Source organism: Acanthochromis polyacanthus, chromosome 3 (assembly GCF_021347895.1).
Source record: "Acanthochromis polyacanthus isolate Apoly-LR-REF ecotype Palm Island chromosome 3, KAUST_Apoly_ChrSc, whole genome shotgun sequence".
In the NCBI taxonomy this organism is placed as follows: domain Eukaryota; kingdom Metazoa; phylum Chordata; class Actinopteri; family Pomacentridae; genus Acanthochromis; species Acanthochromis polyacanthus.
In genome coordinates this window covers 4,294,724-4,318,081 of record NC_067115.1, presented here as the reverse complement: position 1 = coordinate 4,318,081, position 23,358 = coordinate 4,294,724, and the positions used below count along the sequence as shown (strand labels likewise).

The 23,358-nt window shown below is 38.5% G+C and overlaps 1 protein-coding gene across 4 annotated transcripts; it reads left to right on the top strand.

Annotated features, from left to right (window-relative positions):
- Positions 1-5,388: 5,388 nt before the first annotated feature.
- On the top strand, positions 5,389-23,312 carry LOC110965099 (junctional adhesion molecule A-like). Of its 4 annotated transcripts, none has more exons than XM_051946097.1 (10): positions 5,389-5,591; positions 12,292-12,588; positions 12,671-12,904; positions 12,985-13,077; positions 15,786-15,995; positions 16,244-16,570; positions 18,708-19,041; positions 19,118-19,184; positions 21,803-21,992; positions 22,107-23,312. In XM_051946097.1, the coding sequence occupies exons 1-9, from the start codon at positions 5,537-5,539 to the stop codon at positions 21,989-21,991; spliced, it is 1,806 nt and encodes a 601-aa protein (XP_051802057.1). In that variant the 5' UTR covers positions 5,389-5,536; the 3' UTR covers position 21,992; positions 22,107-23,312. The 4 variants fall into 4 exon arrangements, 3 of the variants coding, with proteins under 3 accessions (XP_051802057.1, XP_051802056.1, XP_051802058.1); XM_051946096.1 differs by lacking the exon at positions 5,389-5,591 and adding an exon at positions 11,812-12,046; XR_007941081.1 differs by lacking the exons at positions 5,389-5,591; positions 12,292-12,588; positions 12,671-12,904; positions 12,985-13,077 and adding an exon at positions 7,291-7,438 and having other exon boundaries at positions 15,966-15,995.
- The last annotated feature ends 46 nt before the right edge of the window (positions 23,313-23,358 follow it).

Below are 23,358 nucleotides of genomic sequence, written 5' to 3'. Positions count from 1 at the left end.
ACGAATGGTGCGATCTGACACTGATGTACCTTGGCCTTGGAGTTCACCTTTAATTTCTTTGGAGGTTGCTCTGGGCTCTTTGGATACAATTCCAACGATCCGTCTCTTCAATTTGTCATCAATTTTCCTCTTGCGGCCACGTCCAGGGAGGTTGGCTACTGTCCCGTGGGTCTTGAACTTCTGAATAATATGAGCCACTGTTGTCACAGGAACTTCAAGCTGTTTAGAGATGGTCTTATAGCCTTTACCTTTAAGATGTTTGTCTATAATTTTTTTCCGGATGTCCTGGGACAATTCTCTCCTTCGCTTTCTGTTGTCCATGTTCAGTGTGGTACACACCTTTTCACCAAACAGCAGGGTGACTACTTGTCTCCCTTTAAATAGGCAGACTGACTGATTATGAGTTTGGAAACACCTGTGATGTCAATTAAATGACACACCTGAGTTAATCATGTCACTCTGGTCAAATAGTTTTCAATCTTTTATAGAGGTACCATCATTTTTGTCCAGGCCTGTTTCATTAGTTTGTTTTTTTAAATAATTATGTTAATCAACAATTCAAAAGTAATGGCTGTTTTTGATTATTTAATTTTCAATAAATTTTTATTTATTGTTACTTTTGTGAGTTTCAAGTGATTTCAGTGAGAATTGTGGGTTTTTCCTTCTTTAACTGAGGGGTACCAACAATTTTGTCCACGTGTGTATATATATATGTATGTGTGTATGTATATAAATGTGTGTGTGTGTATATATATGTATATATATGTATGTGTGTGTGTGTGTATATATATATATATATATATATATATATATGTATGTGTGTATGTATATAAATGTGTGTGTGTGTATATATATGTATATATATATATATGTATGTGTATGTGTGTATGTATATATATATGTGTGTGTGTGTGTGTATATATATATATATATATATATATATATATGTATGTGTGTGTGTGTGTATATATATGTATATATATTGTTGGTTACACTATGTTTTTATTCTCTCTGTTGTTTTATTCTTATATTTTGTGAAGCACTTTGTGTTGCATTTTAAATGGATGAAAGGTGCTATATAAATAGTTTGATTTGATTTGATTTGATATGCGAGTCAAGACAAGTGAGTGAATACTTTTGGCAATACAGTGTACATTAACATGAATGAAATGAACAGCTTACAGTGTAAATTATGCTTGCAACAGTGGAAAAGAAAAGCCCACCAAATGCCTCAGCAGCGTAGCGTTCTGTTTCACTGAAAGACAATCTGCTGCTGGATAATGGGCTGGGATAATGGCGCCCTCTGGAGGACGGAGCCTGAAGTGCTAGAGAGCGCAGAGAGGAGGAAGGGCCTCTGAACGCATGCTGTATGTGAGCTAATAAATACAGGCACTTTGTCTGTGGATGTGTGCAGAATTTGTACAGTTTATTTTACAGTTTCCATTATTTGAATAAGCATTGATGGTGATGTTTTGAAGAAGATAAAGATTCAAGAGCTTCAAGAGTTTTTATTTGTCACATGTTTATACGGTATGTGCAGTCAAAAGCAAAGTGACTGTTTCTCAAGGCCCTGCAAAAAAGTAAGACATTATGAAGAACAAACTTTAAAAAAACAACAGAAAATTAGAAAAAAGTCACGTCATAAAGTGGAAAGTGTCACTGTGTATATACAGCTGGTGGATACTCAGAATTTGGGCCCAGTGACCCAGTGACCCACTAAGACCATCCTGTAATGATGTTGCCCAGCTAGAATAGTCATTTACCACATTAACGATGTCTAGACTGTGTTTCTGATTAATTTAATGTTATCTTTATTGAAAAAAAAATGCTTTTCTTTAAAAAAAAAAGGACATTTTTAAGTGTCTGAATACTTTCCATGTCCACTGTCAATAGACATTAGCAAAATATTGATTTCCAGCTAACATTACGTAACATATGAGGTCCAGGAGCAAAAATGACATTAACCAAGTAAGATAAATATTAGTGGTAGGACACAATTAAAAAAATAAATCTATCTAATTAGAGGCTTTTTAATTAACTAATCACGACTGATGGCATCAAATAGCAATATCTGACATAATCTCAAAGTTTGGTTGATGACTGAATTGGTGAACAGACACATACGTTAACTTAAACAACAAGTATATTTAATTTATACTTATGTGCATTTTTCATCTGTCTGCTACATTTACAGATTACTGCAAACTCAAAGTTCATTGAGAGTGATTTTATTCAATATTTTAAAGCTTTTTGTAAACTCAAGCACCTTTAGCATCTTGAAAAGTGGTCTATTATGGGATGGATACACCGGCTTGAAGTGCTGCGGAGATCAGAAAGCTATTTGTTGCACAATTTGCAAATAACCACACTTTTATCCAAGCTGCCATCAGGAAGATTTTTAAAAGAAACTTTCTGCCCAACACATTCAGTGTTCTCGTCTTCAATCACTGTTCACCAGACTTTGTCGTGCGCTGACAGTACATCCTGTGAATCTTCTTCACGGCTGGAAAACAGACTTTAGGTTCATTAGCGCTACCTACCTGGCTGGAGTGTTCATCAGTGTTACCGGTGTGCCAGAAATTTGGAAACTGAGAAAGGTGCATTTAAATACATTATTTTTAATGCATTATATTTTATTAATTAATTAGTCAAAATTAAATGCCAAAAGGATTTTACGGCTCCCGGTGTTTTCTTTTCTGTGGGAAACGGGTCGAAATGGCTCTTTGAGTGTTAAAGGTTGCCGACCCCTGCACTAGATGTTGAACTATTAACATTTTACAACCTCTACAAGCTAGTCATTCCTCACTCTACTCTGCACATCAAATATATTTCACCGTGTTGAACGTATCATCCACTAACTTGCTCCTCTGGCTGTGTGGTCTGGGGTCTTTTGGGTGGACCATTCTTTGCCTGAGGGTGTTATTTGGCTTAGAAAAGACAGGAATCTGGTGTTTGTTGACCCCACACCACACAGCCAGAAGAGCAACCTGGTGTATGCAGTTAAATGCAGCGAGGAATGCTCAGATCTCTACATAGGGGAAACCAAACAGCCACTTAACAAGCGCATGGGTCAACACAGGAGAGCCAATTCCTCAGGACAGGATTCGGCAGTCTTCCTTCACCTTAAGGAAGAAGGACACTCGTTTCAGGACACCAATGTTCAGATTTTGGACTGGGAGGACAGATGGTTTGAGAGAGGAGTGAAAGAAGCCATCCATGTCAAAGTAGAGAAGCCATCTCTGAACGGGGTGGGGGGTGGGGGGGTGTCTGCGACATCATCTTTCGCCAGTTTACAATCAGGTCTTTTCAAAACTCCCCAAAAGAACTACTCAGCAGACTCATGCTAATGACCACCATTAGCACACAAGGGCTCAGTGACATCTGTGCATTTCAACGTCACAGAGGTTTAAAAGCTGAGGCAACACCAACCACCACCAGAACTGAAGAAGCCTCTTGGATGAGAGGTGAAACATCTTCAAGAAACTTTCTTAAAGTCCAGTGGATTGATTTAAACTACTTTGGATAACCATGACCTGGATGAATGAGAACCTACACAGACACTAATTAAGAAGATAAAGTTGTGATAGGAATTAAGTTTTTCAAGTGTTGGAAGTTTTATTGCATCACCAAAATCTTAGAAGAGAAATCAAATGATCATCCTACATTCCATGACCACATCTGAGATTTGGTGTTGGTCAGATCTTGTAGATGCAGAATGAGGAGAGCATTTCAGTGGGCTGATTAGGAAAACTCTTCATGATGCATCTATTTTTTAAAAAAAAGAGATCTTACGCGTATCTGAATGTCAGATTCAAGCAGACAAGCAGCTGAAGTGCATCTTAAACTCTCCTCTCAAGCTTTCTTGACAGATTCTAACAGTCCTCTGCTGTTTGCTCCACCGTCTGCTCAGCGGTGATGCATACTCTGCTATATGTGCTGCAGACAGTGCTGAAAGTGTTGATTAACACCATTTCAAAATGATCACTGCATCTCTGTCTGCATTATGCCCTATAAAAAACATAATTTTCATGCAGATAGACAGATAGATCCTTTAATAATCCTTTGCAGGAAATTACAGTGACAGAGCAGCTTCATGGCAGACATAACAGCACACACTTCCTCAAATAACTTCCATACATAAGTTTAAAAAAACAATGAATAAATAGTAAAAACCAGAAAACAAAATGAGAAATGCAAAATCATTTCATATATCTGTGATATTCCAGCATTGGTAGATAAAATTGACAGAGTCATGTATAAAAAAAACTCAATAGAACTGACAAATGGTTTATAAAAGAAAAACAGACATGAATGCAGCTCCACAACTAACAGTTAGATGAGGAACCATTAATTTAAGCTCCAGCATGACAAGAAAACTTCACTACTGTGAATTAGTCTCATACCTCTACTTTCCATCTCCAAGAGCCGTTATAAATGGATGCAGAAATAAAAGCCCACAGGATGCAATAGGATAAACATGCGACCAATCAGATCAATAAAACATGTGACAGCATGGAGCAATGGAAAAATGGTGACCAAAGGGACCAGTTGGTGAATTAAACTTTGACCAAACTGTGTGAGGATCAGGGCCAGCTCATTTTCTCCATGTAGTTCAAGCTGCAGCTCACTGTTCAGTTATTTAGAATCAAATAGAAAATAGGTTTGAAGCTATATGTTTTCTCTTCTTTTGTCATTTCTGTGTTTGTTCTTGTGGTTGGACTCTACCATTAGTGCCCAGGAGAGCAGCCGACAACAACCAATGAGAACAAATTCCAAAAACTGACATCAGAATAACAAATACCATAAAGAAATAATAACAGTAGTGTGTTGTGCATCAGTTTTTAGAAATCGACAAGAAATGTACAGTTACTAGAACTACCAAGTCGTGTTGATTTAACCTGATTCTTGTTAAATTTGCAGTTTGTTGTGTTTATTTTTTAAATATTCATTATTGATCAGCAACAGAGCAAGAACATTATTGCTTGTATGTTGTATTTTGTAATAATATGATTCTCACATTGCTAATTTTAAAAAATTAGTTAATTGGAGTGTTTTGTGGGCTTTGTGTTTTACTAACCTGTATATTTACATTTCTATTAGAGTAAACTGTTACTGAAAGCCTGAAATATGGGAGTTCTCTGCATTTGTTGTGATTAATTAAAATATCGTACACTTTGGTGATTTAAGTTTTTGAAACTTTTTTATTAGAAAATGACCAAAATAACAGCTTCAGAAATACTTGAACTCAACATCACATTAAATAACTCCTTCACTACAGAGGTTCTTCACTAGAAGCCTCCTCTATGTTGACATAATTAACAGGAAGGAAATGCTTTTTGTGGTATTAAAACAGAAGCAGTGTCTCTGTCAGACACATTCACATTTTCCTCTGTGAGAAGACAGCGCTGTTGATTTCTATTGTTCACGATTATTTGGATATTTTGTAGCAGATTTCATAAAAGCAGCCGCTGTAATAAGGTCATTTAAAGAATCAAACAACCAACTTCCTGATTAGAAGCTAAAGTCTACAACAACCATGTTCCTGGCAGCAGCTGCATGTGTGCTTCTGGGGTTCATTCTCAACATCTCAGGTATGTTTGATCACTTTTCCTCTTTATGCTACTAAAAATAGAATGAAAATGTAATCTGGGAGTTGATGTTTTGACAAATTAAGATTCACTGTAAGTTCACTTGTTCTGCTGTTTTGAGCTCCTCGTGTTTCTGGAAGTAAGAGAGTGATCTTTAATAGTATCAGACTGTTATCAATAACTGATCAGAGGTATGTTGGAAACTGTAATTCTGACTTGATGTTTGCTCATGAAATCTTCTGTTAAAGGTGTCCAGGGAAAACTCATCAGCATCTGTGCTTTGAAAGGTTCATCAGTGAATCTGACCTGCTCAGCTGAACATCCAACTTCAGGTTTGGAATGGTACACCATACACTTGGATTACTCCAGGATTGAAGTTTCTGCAGATGGAAATCATTCAAAGTACAGCATCTCAGAAGAGAATAACTTCACTCTAACAATCAACAATGTAACGGATGAAAATATTACTGCTGTGGAAAACCTACTGACATATCAGACAACTGTCGACAGACTCATTTTCATCTCCAAGTTGCAGGTACAGTGATCATCATGAATGTATAAACTGATCACTTTAAGAACAAACAGTGAGTTAATGTTATTCATAATAACTGTCTCAGACCTGCAGGTGAAGGTGTTTCCCTCCACAGAGGGACAGACAGTAACTCTGATGTGCAGCACCAGCTGTCCTCTGACTGAAAACCCTGCAGCCTACATCTGGTACAAGAACGGAGCTCTTCTCTATGAGGACTGGTCTCCTGGTACCAAGAGCTGCTCAGCGGTGATGAAGCAGTCAGATACTCCTGTGCTGTCAAAGGCTACGAGGCTCTCAGAGCTCCTGAAGTCTCAGTGGGTGAGTGACGTTAAAACCTCAGATTTAATGCTCAAGAAAAACTCAGCTGGAACTGAATAAATCTGTTTGTAGACCTTTATGAGGTTCAATCATGCAGACACTGAATTTAACTTGTTTTTGTGCAGATTCTGTCTCAGCGACCTGCTTCAATGTGACCTATGCTACAGGGAGGATGTGTTCATTTAAGAGTGAGCCCTGCTCCATCACATATCAGAGGTGAAGGTTCTTCATTTACACACACCTCAAATCTAATGTCTTTGAAGCCAGTATTCTACAGCAGATCACTTATTCTGTGTTAAGACTGTGTTCAGTTCTACATAAATGTACGGACATGGTTTGGGTCCATCTGCCTCTTTACAGGGAAGAGTCACTGTAAATCAATACAAATCTATTCAGCACTACATCCATAGAACATGAGGGATCACTGAATGATTTGGTGAAGGTGAAAATGAAATGAATCATATATCGTGGCCTTTGTAGTCACCAGATCTAAGCACAACACCTGTAGGAGATTCTGGAGCAGCACTCTTTCACCACAATCATCAAAACACCAACTGAGGTGTTTTATTCCTCCACTAGAGTTCCAGAGACTTGGAGAATCAATGCTAAATAAACACTGAAGCTGCTCTGGCTCCATGCAGTGACTCAACGTCTTAATAAGACACTTTATGTTGCTTTTTCATTTAATTTGTCAGTTTCACATTTTGCAACATTTTGAAAATGTAGCATTTGATCATTTATCTGGTCGGTGTGTTGAATTATGTATTTGACATGGCAACGATAAATTAATGAAAGATGTGTTTAAATCTCCCCACAGAAATTCATGTTGAACTGATTCCTGCAGACAAAGATCATTTCAGACTGACCTGTAATACCAGCTGTCCTCTGACTTCATTTACGTTCTATAAGGACAGAAAAATACTCAAACAGAAGCAAAAACAACAGATTCTGTTTCCCAGCAGTGCTGCAGACAAGGCCAGCTTCTCTTGTGCTGTCAAAGGTTTGAGCATTTTGAATCTGCTGATGTCTGTGAGTATGAACCAACTTATTGTCAGTTAACTAACGGAACAGGACATTTGTATTCGTGGTCTGCAAATGACAATGAGATTTATGATGATTTTGTATTATTTAATGTTTGAAATATGTATAAGTCAAACACATTTGAGACTAGCAGGTCCTGATATCAAACATTTATGTCTAACACACAGAAATGTTTAAACATCATTTAAAGAAAGTTTAGCAACTCATTTCAGTTCTTTCTATGTATATTTCAGGTGCTGATGATAACAGCTGCTGGAGATTGAATTGTACCAAAAGAAGAATTTGTGCTCTGGAGAGATCTTCAGTCAACATCTCACATGAATATTCACATCCTGAAGATGAGGAGCCAATGTCTACACTTTGGTTTAAAGCAGAAGGAAATAAAAAGCATAAAGCACTACACGGGCATGATGTGAAATATAATAAGATAAAGAAGCAAAACATCCTCAGATTAGAAAACCTGAAGAAGAGCGACTCAGCAGAATATAAGTTCACTATTGACACATCCAACAATGAACTGAAACACTGTGGTTTTCCTGAAGTTTCTCTAGTTGTCACAGGTAATTATAATTTATTGTTCTCTCTTCATTTTGTAGCAGAAATCAGCTGTAATTAAGTAGACATCATGTAAATACTAACATTATCTATCTACATTACAGTTTTATATTTATTTTCTCCTGTTGGTATTTAGAAATGTGAAAAGCTGATACTGTGTTCATCCCAGAACCTGAACAAGTTGATAGTATTCGAACATTTATTCATGTTTCTTCATTAAACATCCAGGAGCTGGAATTACAGCTGAAACACAGGTTTTAATGCTACTTATAGACATGCAAAGAAAGCAGGGCTACACCATTACAGCCAACACAATAAATAAGGTTATTCTGATCAATACAGAGATCATGATTATTATTTGTAATTTATTTCTTGCTTTTAGGGACAAAATACTTTCATTTCACATTCAAATTTAAATGCATAGATCACTTCCTTCATTGTCATGATGTGTTGTCATTCTATAAATACACAAGATGTGGCATCAAGATAAGACTTAAACTAAATTTCTTCTGCTTCCTGAATTCCGTTCTTCTCTTCACTTAGTCTTCACTCAGTTACAGCAGCTCAGACAGATGTGGGACTAAAAACGACTTTGAAAAGAGTGAAATAGAGAGTTCTGACATAACCATTAACCTACACTGAAACTGAGTGACTTCATCTCTGCTGTGTGGGCTGTTTATGATCATCAGATTTTCTATAAGCAAACTAATAATTTAGGAGTCAATAATACAGTCCATCATGTTTATTTAATTGTGTAAAGTCAAAATCATGTGATGAATGTTTGACTAACTGTGCAGCCAGAAAGACAGAACAAAAAAACTGGAGACACTGTTTGATCTCTGCAAAAAGCATCAGGGCCAAAACTGGAATTGGTTGAATTCAGGTAAATTCAACATCCTAGTTTGTCGTTCCCATGTCCTACAGAAAGTTCACTTTGGTTTCTCTCATCCATTAAGGTGACAAAAAATGTAACTTAAGTTGCCTAAACTGAACACATTTCATGGGTCGTACCACAGTGTGAATGACTGAATCATGTCCTACATATTGATTAATAGCTGATATAAACGGCCCAATTTGCTCAAACTCAATGAAATATAACGACATTGTGAGGCTCACAGTGTACCACAACTTGAAAAACTTAAATTGCAGCATTCATGGTTTGCTTCTTGCTTAATAACTGCTCAGCTCTAATTGAAAACAAGTTGTGAACGTCTCTTTTGCATTTATGCACCGATCTAACCGTCTTCCAGGCCTGTCGGTGACCATGACTCCTTCTGCAGAGGTGACAGAACGTCAGAGAGTCACTCTGACCTGCAGCACCAGCTGTCCTCTGACTGACAACAACTACATCTGGTACCTGAACAGTCGACGTATGAGCCAAAACAAACACCTGGTTCTGGACCCAGTCAGCCTTCAGCATGCAGGAAACTACTCCTGTGCTGTGAAAACCCACCAAAACATGACATCAGCTGCAAAGACTCTCACTGTCCAAAGTTTTAAAGGAAACTCTGGAGCGGTAGCTGCAGGAATCCGTGCTGCTCTCGTGGTTCTAATATTTCTGATCCTCTTGTGGATTGGGTGAGCATCACTCCGCTCTATTTCAGATTAATGCCATTTGCAAACACACACCAGCTTGGCATCATTGATTCATATTCACTTATTTCACCGAGCAGAAAGAAGATGATGTCCTGCCAAGCTCCTGGAAATAAAACGTTGGACACCTTGGAGCAGGTAAAGACCAGAGTTTTAAAATGCTGCTACTTTATAAAAACATCACCTTCATCTGTTTCTGCATCTCTTCAGAAAGAATCATTCTTACATCTCAGCTGAAAAGGCAGGTTCAGTTCATGAAAATATGTTTCTCTAAAATCAGAGCGTGATTCTGCCCTGACTTTGTTAAAGATTCCCTCTGAGATCTGCATGTTTCCTAAACAATGTTTGTCTTCTGTTGACACAAGAATAAACTGTCCAGAAGTTCCACCAGTCCTATATTTTCCAGTGTAGGTCATAAATCTTATTGTGCAGCAGCCCATAATGAGCCAGTAGGGCTTTAGTAAAACATTAGACACTAACAGTCATCTTGTTCACCTCTTGTCTTATGAAGATTCTTTGTAACACTGAGCAAAAACTGTACAATTTATATGATCAAATGATAACTTACTTTGTCACACTTTGAACAGCGTCCTCAGCAGCAAGAACAAGAGCAGATCCCTCTCTCTGTGATCAGCTCCGTGTCCAACAACACCACTGAGTACGTATGTCTGCATATTTTATTTCACATTCTTTCTAAGTATTGTAAGAATTCTGTATCTTATTACAAGTTTGAGGGTGTGATATCATGATGTCTTGGTCAATTTGAAAGAATAACAAACTGGATTACAGATTATTTAGTTACGTAAAGCGTTATGTTAGATTCAAAATGTAGCTAAGGACTGTGGAACTCTTTTATTTAAATGCTTTGTTTTATTTTTAAGCCTCAGTACATTATTTTCTTTACTTTCAGGCCCATTTACCAGGCAGTGGATATCTAGAAAGTGTACAAACACAGCAAACTAAATGTTGGAGAGACAGAACACAACAGCACACCTGTCCGGATAGAAGATGGAAAAAGTTCAGTTCTTCACATCTGCACTGCAAGAAAACAAGAATCTCTTCTTGTTTTAAGTCTCAGTTGACATATCGCTCAGGGAGAAACCAAAGGGAACTTTTCATATTTGTATAAAATGTCTATCTATATCATGTTTTCATTTATCTACCTATACACCACTCTAGGGTCATTGGGGGGCTGGAGTCTATCCCAGCTGAGTTTGGGTGAAAGCAGGGCTCCCTCTGGACAGACCAGCAGTCCATCACAGGGCTGCACACAGAAAGACAAACAACCAATCACACCCACATTCACACCAATGGATAATTTAGAACCACCAGTTAACCTCAGCATGTTTTTGGACTGAGGGAGGAAGCTGGAGCGTTTGATGAGAACCCACACTGCACATAGAGAACATGGAAACTCCACACAGAAAGACTCCAGGCCCAGATTCAAACCCAGGACCTTCCAGCTGTGAGGCGACAGCGCTAACCACCTCACACCGTGCCGTCCTTGTTCAAGAATGTAAATATTATTTAAGAATTTGCCAGATACTGTATTTGGACTGCCAGTATGTTTTGACTTAATCAGATTATTGATAGGTTCTAGTCTGTGTTTAACATTGTTTATTAGTCATCTACTTGTGGCGTCTGTGTCAGAAAACAAAAAATAAAAACTATCACTTCCCAATCCAAGTTTTCTGTGTGTATGTATTTTGTGATAATCTGGCTCCAATGTGTAAAATATTTTATCTTTTTTCAGAATAAATTCACCAGAAAGCTTCATTGTGAAAATGTTTTAGAAATCTCTTGTTAACTGTTTGAAATATTAGGCTGTCTGCATTTGTTGTGATAAATTAAAACATCACATTTTTCACGTTTCTCTTCAGTGAAGTTTTCTTTTTTTCTACACCACAAAAATACCTCTGACACCCCCACATGTCTCTGCTCTCATTCTGGCGACCACAACAACTTTCTCATGAAAAAACAATGACATTTATTCCCACTTCAAGTTTCATGAAGACACAAGGAATGAAAAATAATAATTCTAAGAATGCTGACAAATTATACAGGGAGACAATAAATGTAACATTACATGATATAATCCTTTCACTACACAGGTTCTTCACTAGAGGTCTCCTCTTTGTCATAACAGTTATAAGGAAGGAAATGGTTTCTGAGTGGAACAGAAGCAGTGTCTCTGTCAGACACATTCACATTTTCCTCTGTGAGAAGACGGCGCTGTTGATTTCTGTCATTCATTAATATTCTGGATATTTTGTAGCAGATTTCATAAAAGCAGCCGCTGTAATAAGGTCATTTAAAGAATCAAACAACCAACTTCCTGATTAGAAGCTAAAGTCTACAACAACCATGTTCCTGGCAGCAGCTGCATGTGTGCTTCTGGGGTTCATTCTCAACATCTCAGGTATGTTTGATCACTTTTCCTCTTTATGCTAATGAAAATGGAATGAAAATGTAATCTAGAAGCTGAAGTTTTGACAAATTAAGATTCACTGTAAGTTCACTTGTTCTGCTGTTCTGAGCTCCTCGTGTTTCTGGAAGTAAGAGAGTGATCTTTTATAGTATCAGACTGTTATCAATAACTGATCAGAGGAATGTTGGAAACTGTAATTCTGACTTGATGTTTGCTCATGAAATCTTCTGTTAAAGGTGTTCAGGGAAAACAAATCATCATCTGTGCTTTGAAAGGTTCATCAGTGAATCTGACCTGCTCAGCTGAACATCCAACTTCAGGTTTGGAATGGCACACCATAAGCTTGGATTTCTCCAGGATTGAAGTATCTGCAGATGGAAATCATTCAAAGTACAGCATCTCAGAAGAGAATAACTTCACTCTAACAATCAACAATCTATCGGACAGTGATACAAAGCTTTACTGCTGTGGAAAACCTGCTGGCCAATCAGTCAGCTGTCAGACAGATCTGACAATTCCTCTCAAAGTTACAGGTACAGTGATCATCATTCATGTATAAACTGATCACTTTAACAACAAACAGTGAGTTAATGTTATTCATAATAACTGTCTCAGACCTGCAGGTGAAGGTGTTTCCCTCCACAGAGGGACAGACAGTAACTCTGATGTGCAGCACCAGCTGTCCTCTGACTGAAAACCCTGCAGCCTACATCTGGTACAAGAACGGAGCTCTTCTCTATGAGGACTGGTCTCCCTGGTACCAAGAGCTGCTCAGCGGTGATGAAGCAGTCAGATACTCCTGTGCTGTCAAAGGCTACGAGGTTCTCAGAGCTCCTGAAGTCTCAGTGGGTGAGTGACGTTAAAAACCTCAGATTTAATGTTCAAGAAAACCTCAGCATTCACTCAGAATTTAACTTGTTTTTGTGCAGATTCTGTCACATCTACCTGCTTCAGTGTGACCTATGCTACAGGGAGGATGTGTTCATTTAAGAGTGAGCCCTGCTCCATCACATATCCCAGAGGTGAAGGTTCTTCATTTACACACACCTCAAATCTAATGTCTTTAAAGGCAGTGTTTTACACCAGATCAATTATTCTGTGTTAAGACTGTGTTCAGTTCTACATAAAGATGAATGTCGAATTAAAGGAAAAGCCTCCAGTGACGGGATCTGGTGGCTCTGTGGTGCTGACATGGTTTGGGTCCATCTGCCTCTTTAGAGGGATGAGTCACTGTAAATCAATACAAATCTGTTCAGCACTACATCCATAGAACATGAGGATCACTGAATGGTTTGGTGAAGATTAAAATGAAATGAATCATATATCATGGCCTTTGTAGTCACCAGATCTAAGCACAACACCTATAGGGGTCATTCCATGTCAAATCAACCAATATCCAAAAAAGTTCCAGCAGCACCACCTTTGATTTCCACCATATTCAGTCTGTGTGTGCCATTAGGTCCCAAAGGAAGGTAGGAAACAGGTTCTCTGTAATATGTGTATGCATTTTGCTTTTACACCCCATTATATGGGGGTAGGTTTAGGCCTACAATTGATAGCCGTCATTCTGGTAGGTACTTCACATTGCCATAATTCTTGAAATATAACAGCTAAAGGCCTGAAATTCACAGGATCATCTCATTTTTCACTACTGATTACAAAACAATCTGACTTTTAGCCCTAGCCTGAGTGTGAACATTTTTTTTGGAGGGTTGATTTCTTGAAAAAAACTGAAAATCTTAATTTCGCCCATGTCTTTATAGCTCTCTGTATGCCATTTAAATCAATAAATTATGACTCATAGTATTTAATCATTGAGTATGGGTCTTGACTGACTGTTGAAGTACTCAGTTGTTTAGTTTGTCTGCAGGACCTATTTTAATGAGGACGAATCTGGGATTTTGTGAAATTCAACCATATTTTTCACCATGTGTGATAAATAGCACCACTCTGAAACTTTTAGCAGTGAATCTTCATATTCTAGTAATAAAAATTCAAAATATTGAATTGGTGTTCTGGCTCCTTCATATAGAAAATCTATGTCAAATAGGGGCCTGAAAGTGCCCTGGAGCAGCATTTTTGCCATACAACATATATTATTTTGAAGTATCAAATGTGTCATATTGCACCTCAGGTATATCAGCAGATGTTATGAAACCACACTTATTACCTGTTGAGGCCAACACACCCAGTCTAGGGACACCACAACTATTTATACTGATGATGTACTTTAAGGGGAGGGTTTGGTACAAGTTCTGAAAATCTCTACCTCAGTCTAATAACTCTCTGCTCTTCTGTGGGCAATTGGAACTTAAATTACTTTGGTACCTTGAACTGTACTTCAAACCACTATTTGTGAATTATACCTTTCTGATCTAAAGAAAGGGCAGCAAGATGGCTACAGCCATGCAACCCTGCTCGGTGGGGCAGCACATGAAATCCAGTGATTGCCATAAAAAAAATACAAAAAAAATAACAAAAAATAAAACCCTGGAACAACTAGCCGACCTTGTCGTGGCTCCAGGGCTTCATGGGAATGTTTCCAAAACTAACAGGCTAGAGTCAGTGAGTTCAGTATTTCAAACCATCTCCATATAGGCTTTGATGGAGTGTTGCAACCATCTTATCATACATAAACAACAAAGAAACCTGTATCCTCTAAGGGCCTGTGACACTTCTTTGCCCTAAATCTGGCAAAAATGATGGCCGAGGGCATTTTAGGCCTCCTTTTGGCCTAGATTTTCAATATGAAGGTGACAGAACACCAATTCAATATTTTGAAGTTTTGACAACTAGTACACAAAGATTCTTTACTAAAAGTTTCAGAGTGGTGCTATTTATCACACATGGTGAAAAATGTGGTTGCATTTCATGAAATTTCAGATTCGCCCCTAATTAAAGTAGGTCCTGCAGCCACACTAAACAGCTGAGTACTTCAACAGTGGTTTTAGCATGTCAGTAAAGACCCATACTAAAGAAAGAAATGCTGTTTTAATATGTTTTTTTAGATTAAAATGGCATACAGAGGCCTTTCAGACATGCGCAAAATTAAGATTTTCGTTTGTTTTTTTCTAGGAATTCCACCCTCCATAAAATTTTTCACACTCAGACTAGGGCTAAAAACATGATTGTTTTGCAACTAGCAGTGAAAAATGAAATGTTCCTGTGAATTTCATGCTTCTAGCTTGCACATTTCAAGAATTATGGACCTCTGAAGTATGTACCTGAATGACGGCTATCAGATTTAGGCCGAAACCGACCCCCTTATAATTGGGTGTAAAAGCAAAATGTGTACACATATGACCAAAAACCTGTTTGCTATCTTCTTTTGGGACCTAATGGCACACTGAAACTGAATATAATGCAAATCAGAAATGGTGCTGCTGGAGCCATTTGTTGACTTGAGATGGAATGACCCATAGGAGATTCTGGAGCAGCACTCATTCACCACAATCATCCAAACACCAACTGAGGTGTTTTATTCCTCCACTAGAGTTCCAGAAACTTGGAGAATCAATGCTAAATAAACACTGAAGCTGCTCTGGCTCCATGCAGTGACTCAGCATCTTAATAAGACACTTTATGCTGCTTTTCATTTAATTTCTCAGTTTTCAGTTATCCAACATTTTGAAAATGTAACATTTGATAATTTATCTGGTCGGTGTGTTGAATTATGTATTTGACATGGCAACGATAAATTAATGAAAGATGTATTTAAATCTCCCCACAGAAATTCATGCTCAAGTGACTCCTGCAGAAAAAGATCATTTCAGACTGACCTGTAACACCAGCTGTCCTCTGACTTCATTTACGTGGTATAAGGACAGAATAACATACAGACAGAAGCAAAAACAACAGATTCTACTTCCCAGTAGTACAGACAACGCCAGCTTCTCTTGTGCTGTAACAGGTTTTGAGGATCTCCGCTCTGCTGATGTCTGTGAGTATGAACCAACTTATTGTCAGTTAACTAATGGAACAGGACATTTGTATTAATGGTCTGCAAATGACAATGAGATTTATGATGATTTTAGTATTATTTAATGTTTAAAATATGTAACGCAAACACATTTGAGACTAGCAGGTCCTGATATCAAACATTTATGTGTAAGACACAGAAATGTTTGTTTAAACATCATTTAAAGTAAGTTTAGCAACTAATTTCAGTTCTTTCTATGTATATTTCAGGTGCTGATGATAACAGCTGCTGGAGTCTGAATTGTGTGAAAAGAAGAATTTGTGCTCTGGAGGGATCTTCAGTCAACATCTCACATGAATATTCACATTCTGAAGATGAGGAGCCAATGTCTACACTTTGGTTTAAAGCAGAGGGAAATAAAAAGCAGAAAGAATTGAAAGGGCATAATGTGAAATATAATAAGATAAAGAAGCAAAACATCCTCAGATTAGAAAACCTGAAGAAGAACGACTCAGCACAATATAAGTTCATTATTGAGACATCCAACAATGAACTGAAACACTGTGGTTTTCCTGAAGTTTCTCTGGTTGTCACAGGTAATTATAATTTATTGTTCTCTCTTCATTTTGTAGCAGAAATCAGCTGTAATATTTAATATTAAGAGGACATCAGAATCAGAATCAGAATCAGAATCAGAATGCGGTTTATTGCCAAGTAGGTTTTTTACACTTACAAGGAATTTTCTATGGTGCTCTTGGTGCAGATACAATAAAATAGTAAGTAAGCGATGTGAGAATACGGGTAAATAGACAGGTATGTACAGTTACTACGCAGTAGTAATTAATATAGTCAACAGAGCTGATTTGCAGTGGCCCGGGCAGTGTTTATCAGCGATGCCGCAGAGGGGAAGAAGCTGTTCTTGTGGCGAGAGGTTTTAGTCCTGATGGACCACAGCCTCCTGCCCGAGGGGAGGTCAGAGAGCAGAGCGACAGGTCTGTAATCATTAAGTCCAGTGGGTCTTGGCGTCTTCGGGACAGGGATGATGGTGGAGGTCTTGAAACAGGCTGGAACGTGGCATGTCACCAGTGATTCATTAAAGATGTCAGTGAAGACTGGAGACAGTTGATCAGCACAGTATTTCAAAGTGGAGGAGGAGACAGAGTCAGGTCCTGCTGCTTTGCTTGACATCAAGTAAATACTAGCATTATTGACTTGTTGGTATTTGGAAAGGTATCATGTCCATGTCTTTTACAACATGGTGTCAATATTAAATGTTTCCTCATATTTTATCACCAGACAGCTTTACTCAACACGCAGATTTTAAGGTTTCTCTTGTAAAGAAAGTCACCACACTCCTTACTTACAGATATTAACGGCTATCACCTTGAAGATTTTGAATTTTTTCAGCGCTTTCCACCTGAGGTCGATCAGCTAATATTATCCATCCAGTTTAGTTTTGTCAAAATCAGATCATGAATGTCTTCCATGTCAAATTGGACAACATGTTAAACAGGTACAGAGACACAAACCTTGTCCGGGATTCAAGCATTAACCTTCTGAACTCTCTAACTGGATTGCTTGTTGTGTTGTTGCTATGATACTATCTATTGTACTGAGTGCTGGGAGCAACTAGACACATTGATATAAACAAAAAGTAGAGAACACATTGACTAATTTGTCTGTATATAATATACAGCAGCATTAACTTCATGAACTGTTTTTCTCTTTTGATGTGTCACTGTGATCTCGCGTGACCTTATTTAGCTCAATGATTATCTTTAAGCAAACACTACTGTGAATAAAATTGAAGTTTCTACAGTGAACTTACTGGGAACAAAGCAGTAATGCAGCTTTTTTCCCCACCAGGGGTTCAAATAGTTTTTTCTTATATATCAGGCAGATCATTACAGGGAAGTTTATAGAGAGTTTTCAGTTTTGCAGCTTAAATGCATAAATATTTTCAGACATGAAATTTGATCAATTGAGTCAAATAAAAATTAGGCAACAGAAAGTTGCTCTAGTAATGAAAAAACAATTTCACAGTCCTTGAAATTGATTTGGGATGTTGTATTATTGCCTTTCTGAATATCACAGATGTAAACTTTTTTCTTCAAATTCATCTAAAATGTTGCTTCATCCAAGTGACCAGAAAGAGCAGCAAATAAATAAAATCATTCAAAATTAAAAATCTTTCTTCTGGCTGTTTAAATTGTTAGATTTAACTTGATTTAACAGCTCTGATAGTGGTGGAACTTAGTTTATTAGGTTAAAAATTACATTTGGAAAAATTCCCCATCTCTTTTCCACATCCACTGAACACATTGTGTAGGTTTTACTAAAACTGCTTTCTAGAAATATCACCTGTTTCTTCAGTTTGCCGTATAGTCTGTGACGTTGACCTCACTGCATAGACCACTATGCAGTGGTTCACAAATTCCAGTTTAACCCCTGATTAAGCTTATATAAATTTAACACTCACATCTGCTGCTCCCAGGTCCTACAGATAGTTCAGGTTGGTTTCTAATATCCATTGAGCTGAAAAGTAGAAAGTAGTTAAAGTTACATAAATAAATATAATACATCTGGCAGATCTGAAAAAAGAAAAACATTCTCCAAGCAATATGGGCTGTTTTGGAAAACACTGACCAGTAATTACATTGTGCTACTGAATTTATGCAATAAGGACTAATTATAAAACGTCTCTTTTACATGAACAATCTAACCGTCTTCCAGGCCTGTCGGTGACCATGACTCCTTCTGCAGAGGTGACAGAAGGTCAGAGAGTCACTCTGACCTGCAGCACCAGCTGTCCTCTGACTGACAACAACAACTACATCTGGTACCTGAACGGTCGACCTCTGAGCCAAAACAAACACCTGGTTCTGGATCCAGTCAGCCTTCAGGATGCAGGAAACTATTCCTGTGCTGTGAAAACCCACGAACACATGACATCAGCTGCAAAGATGCTCACTGTCCATAGTATTAAAGGAAACTCTGGAGCAGTAGCTGTAGGAGTTGGTGCTGCTCTCGTGGTTCTGATACTTCTCGCTGTCATCTTGTGGATTGGGTGAGCTTCACTGTGTTCTGTTTCACATAAATGAGATTCACACATGAAGTCACACTGACCTGTTATCATCTACTAGTTTTTGCAGAAAAAAGAAGACTTCCAGCCAATCTCCTAATGAGGAAACACTGGACAACTTGGAGCAGGTAAAGAGACAAATTTATATAATTATGCTACCTTAAAAACAAAAAAAACACCAATCTTATCTCCTGCAATGATTTTTGAAGACAAAAATAATGCCATGACTTCTGTTCTGTTTCAACATTATTTTGGCCCCATCTTATAAAATGTCACATTAGCAAACAAAGATTGACACAGAATATATTGTCCCAACATATGTCCTTTATTTTACCACATAACAAATACACACAGTACCAGTCAAAAGTATGGACACACCATTCAATGGTTTTTATATATTTTAATCATTTTGTACATTGTAGATTAATACTGAAGACATAAGAACTATAAAAGAACACATATAGAATTATGTTGTTACGGACCTGGAAAGTTCACAGATCAGGCTCAATCTGCTGCACCTGTGAGATTGAGCTCGGCTGTTCCCAGTCAGTTGGGTGGGGCTATAAGGAGGCATCTCCCAGCTGCTCAGATGGCTGTGGGTAGGTGACCTGGAAGGTTTGACACCATCAGTCGGCCTTCTTATGGAAACCTAATTGTCTTTGTGTTGTGTCAGTGCACAGAACCCAGCACTTCCTTTCTTTTGTTTTGGGGAAAGTTTTTCTTTTAAGGGGTTTTTGTTTTTGTTTGTTCTACCACCTTGATAGACTTAGTGGGGGATAGTGGTATTCAACCACACACTGTCCTCTTTTAGACCACAGAACCCCGTTTTCTGTTTGTTTGTGCAGTTTTTTAGTTTCACCCGTGAACAACCTTGGTTCATCTAGTTTCTTCTAAGAAAAGAGGGGGGTGAAACGTAACATTGTTAACAAAAAAGCGTTTAACAACACAGGCTATGTTTTGAGGTGCTGTTCATATGCAGTTTCTGAGGCTGGTATCTCTGCTTCCCCTCATAACTGACATTATTCACTCCTCACATTCCACAGGTGTTCCCTCACTTTTCAAAATTGCAGCTGTCACCCTGATTGTCAAAAAACCTGGTTCAGATCCAATGATTTCAATAACCTCTGCCCCATCTCCAACTTACCCTTCCTCTCCAAAATCCTTGAAAAAACAGTGGCCACTCAACTCCACTCTCCCCTCACCAAAAATAACCTTTATGAGCCATTTCAGTCTGGTTTCCGCCCCCTTCACTCCACCGAATCAGCTCTCATCAAAATCACCAACGACCTCTTCCTTGCAGCCGACAATGGCCTACTCTCCTTTCTCATTCTCCTTGACCTAAGCGTGGCCTTTGACACCATCTCACACTCCATCCTCCTCAGTCAACTCTCCTCACTCGGTATCACGCACACCCCCCTCCTCTGGTTTCAGTCATATCTCAAAGACCGCTCTCACTTTATCCAGCGCATGTCCTTCACATCCAATCCTTCCCCAGTTACCTCAGGTGTGCCCCAGGGCTCTGTCCTAGGGCCCCTCCTCTTCATTACATACCTCCTCCCCCTTGGCCATATTTTCCGTAAATTTAACATTAATTTTCACTGCTTCGCGGATGACACCCAGCTCTACTTTTCCTGTAACCCAAACTCAACATTTCCTCCTCCCTCCCTTACCGCTTGTCTCTCCAAAATTAATTCCTGGTTCACTTTTAGCTTTCTGGAATTAAATCTCAAAACAGAATTCCTCCTCATCGGCACCAGATCCACCCTATCTAGTAAAGTTGACAGCTCCTCAGTCTCCCCTCAGGTAAAGAGTCTGGGTGTCATCCTCCATACCACACTATCCTTTCATTCACACATCAATAACATCACCTGGTCTGCTAACTTCCATTTATGTAATATAAACCATCTCCGCCCCTTTCTCACCCCCACCACCTCCATCCTGGTTCACAGCCTTGTCATCTCACGCCTGGATTATTATAGCTCCCTTCTGTTTGGCCTCCCTCATAAGTCCCTCCGTAAACTTCAGCTTGTTCACAACTCTGCCGCCCGTATCATATCCCAAACCCCCTCCTCCCACCACATAACCCCCATCCTGCAAGAGCTCCACTGGCTCCCAATCAAGCAAAGAATTCAATTCAAAATCCTCCTGTTCACCTTCAAGTCCATCTATCATCTCGCTCCTCTTTACCTTTCCGACCTCATCTCTGTCAACACTCCATCCCGTTCCCTCAGATCCTCCTCCTCCATCCACCTCACTGTCCTCTCTGCCGGTCTCAGCACCATGGGGAGCAGAGCCTTCAGCCGTTCTGCTCCCCAGCTTTGGAACTCACTTCCCCCAGATATCAGAAACTGACACCCTCCAAATTTTCACATCCAAAATCAAAACTCATCTGTTCAGGACTGCATACTCCCTCACATCCTAACCTCACCGTGTCACACCTCTTTGTTGTTCTTTATTTTATTCTTGTTGTTATTTTTATCGTATAGTTTTTTTATTATTGTCTTTGTTTTTTTATTTCTTTGTAAAGTGTCCTTGAGTTCATTGAAAGGTGCTTTAAATAAAATGTATTTATATTATTATTTAAAATTCTATCATTTATTTATATTAACATCCAACCTCACATTATTTAAACCCCGAATCCATATCCGAGAACTACTCCGAGTCCCTGCTGTTCTGTGCTCATCCTTCAAAGCAATTCAATTCCAATTGGAGTCATTTCATGCTGTTTGTCTTGTGTTTTTATCAGTCGCAGTATGACCTTAAGTACAGTGAAATCCTACCTCAGCCAGCAGAGGAGGAACACTACTACAGCAGAGTCCGCTTCTCTCAGGACCAGACAAATCCTCTCTACTCCACCGTCCAGCCACATCAGTCCCAGGAACAGGAGCTCACCCCCTACGACGTGGTCGAAATTAGGCCCAACACCACCAAGTGAGGTGACTGGTTTAACACTGAAACTTGACAACTGAGAAAATGGTACTTCTTCATTTTAATTTTTTGTTTTTTGTAAAAACCTCTGTCCATGAAAGCATTCTTTTCTTTACTTCCAGGCACGCTGACCAGGCAGTGGACAACTAGACGTTGTACAACACGACAAAGATGGCACGCTTGCCTGTGTGATGTACAGAACCGGAAAAACGTCATTATCTCTGCAATGTGCTCACATTTAGGGTTCCCCTTCTGTTCTTCTCTAATTCTATCTGGCTGTAGATAAGCAGTCAGACATTTAGTGTCTTCACACCTCTGGATCACACTCACTGTGCTGATAAGGATTCTCACCCTGTTTGAGGAAGTGACACCACCCCATTTTACTCTTGCAACTTCAGAGCGACACTGCCACTTTCAACTAATGTCACAACTTTCAACTAATGTCACACATTCATGAGTGCTTCACACACTCATTTCATGTTGAGTAACAGGAAGCTTGCAAAGGACTATTCCATGTCTATAAAAGTAGCAAATACAGTATGTTTTGTGTGTTTTCAGTGCACACAGGACAATGTCTGATTTGTTTCACATTTCATCACCAAGATTGGTTCATAACCAATCAAGACACTCGGTTTGTCGTTTAACCCTTGTGTTGTCCTGTGGGTCAAACTGACCCGTTTTAAAGTTTGAAAACGTGGGGAAAAAATATATTTTCACTGTGAAACTTCTGATGTTCACATTTTCAACATTTTTGGGAAATCTTTGAATAATTTTTGGTGTTCTTAAAGAAAAGTTTTACTGATATATATGCAATCATTTTAGATATTTTTAGGATTTTTTGTAAGACTTTTACTCAGTTTTTGAAAATATTCACAAGAATTTTCTTGCCACATTTGGGGGATTAAAAAAAAAACTTAAGGAATTATTGGACTTTTCTTCCTGAAGGTTTTGCAAATTTTCAGAAATTTTGGATTTTTTTATTTTTTTGCTGAATTTTGGGATTTTTTTTCCCAACAAGGAAACAGTATTGTTTTGGTGCCCATAAATGAGGACAACAGGAAGGATAAACTTCAAAAATGTTGCCAAAGTACGAAAGCTACTTATTTAGATGTTTTTTTTTTCCATGAAACAAATCCCCTTCTGCCTTAAAATGGCTAAGATGTAATTATGCTCCTCTTCCATCACTGCAGCTGGAGCACATCAGCTCACACAGGACTCTTCTCAACCCGTTAAACCATTAAGTATGTAATGATGTGTGTTTGAATGTTCTTATTTGACTATCATTTAAAATATGCTTGTTTTTTTTTCTTCCTAATTAATAAAACATAGTGAAGCAATGTGACTCGGATTAATGAAACCACAAAGAACCAACTC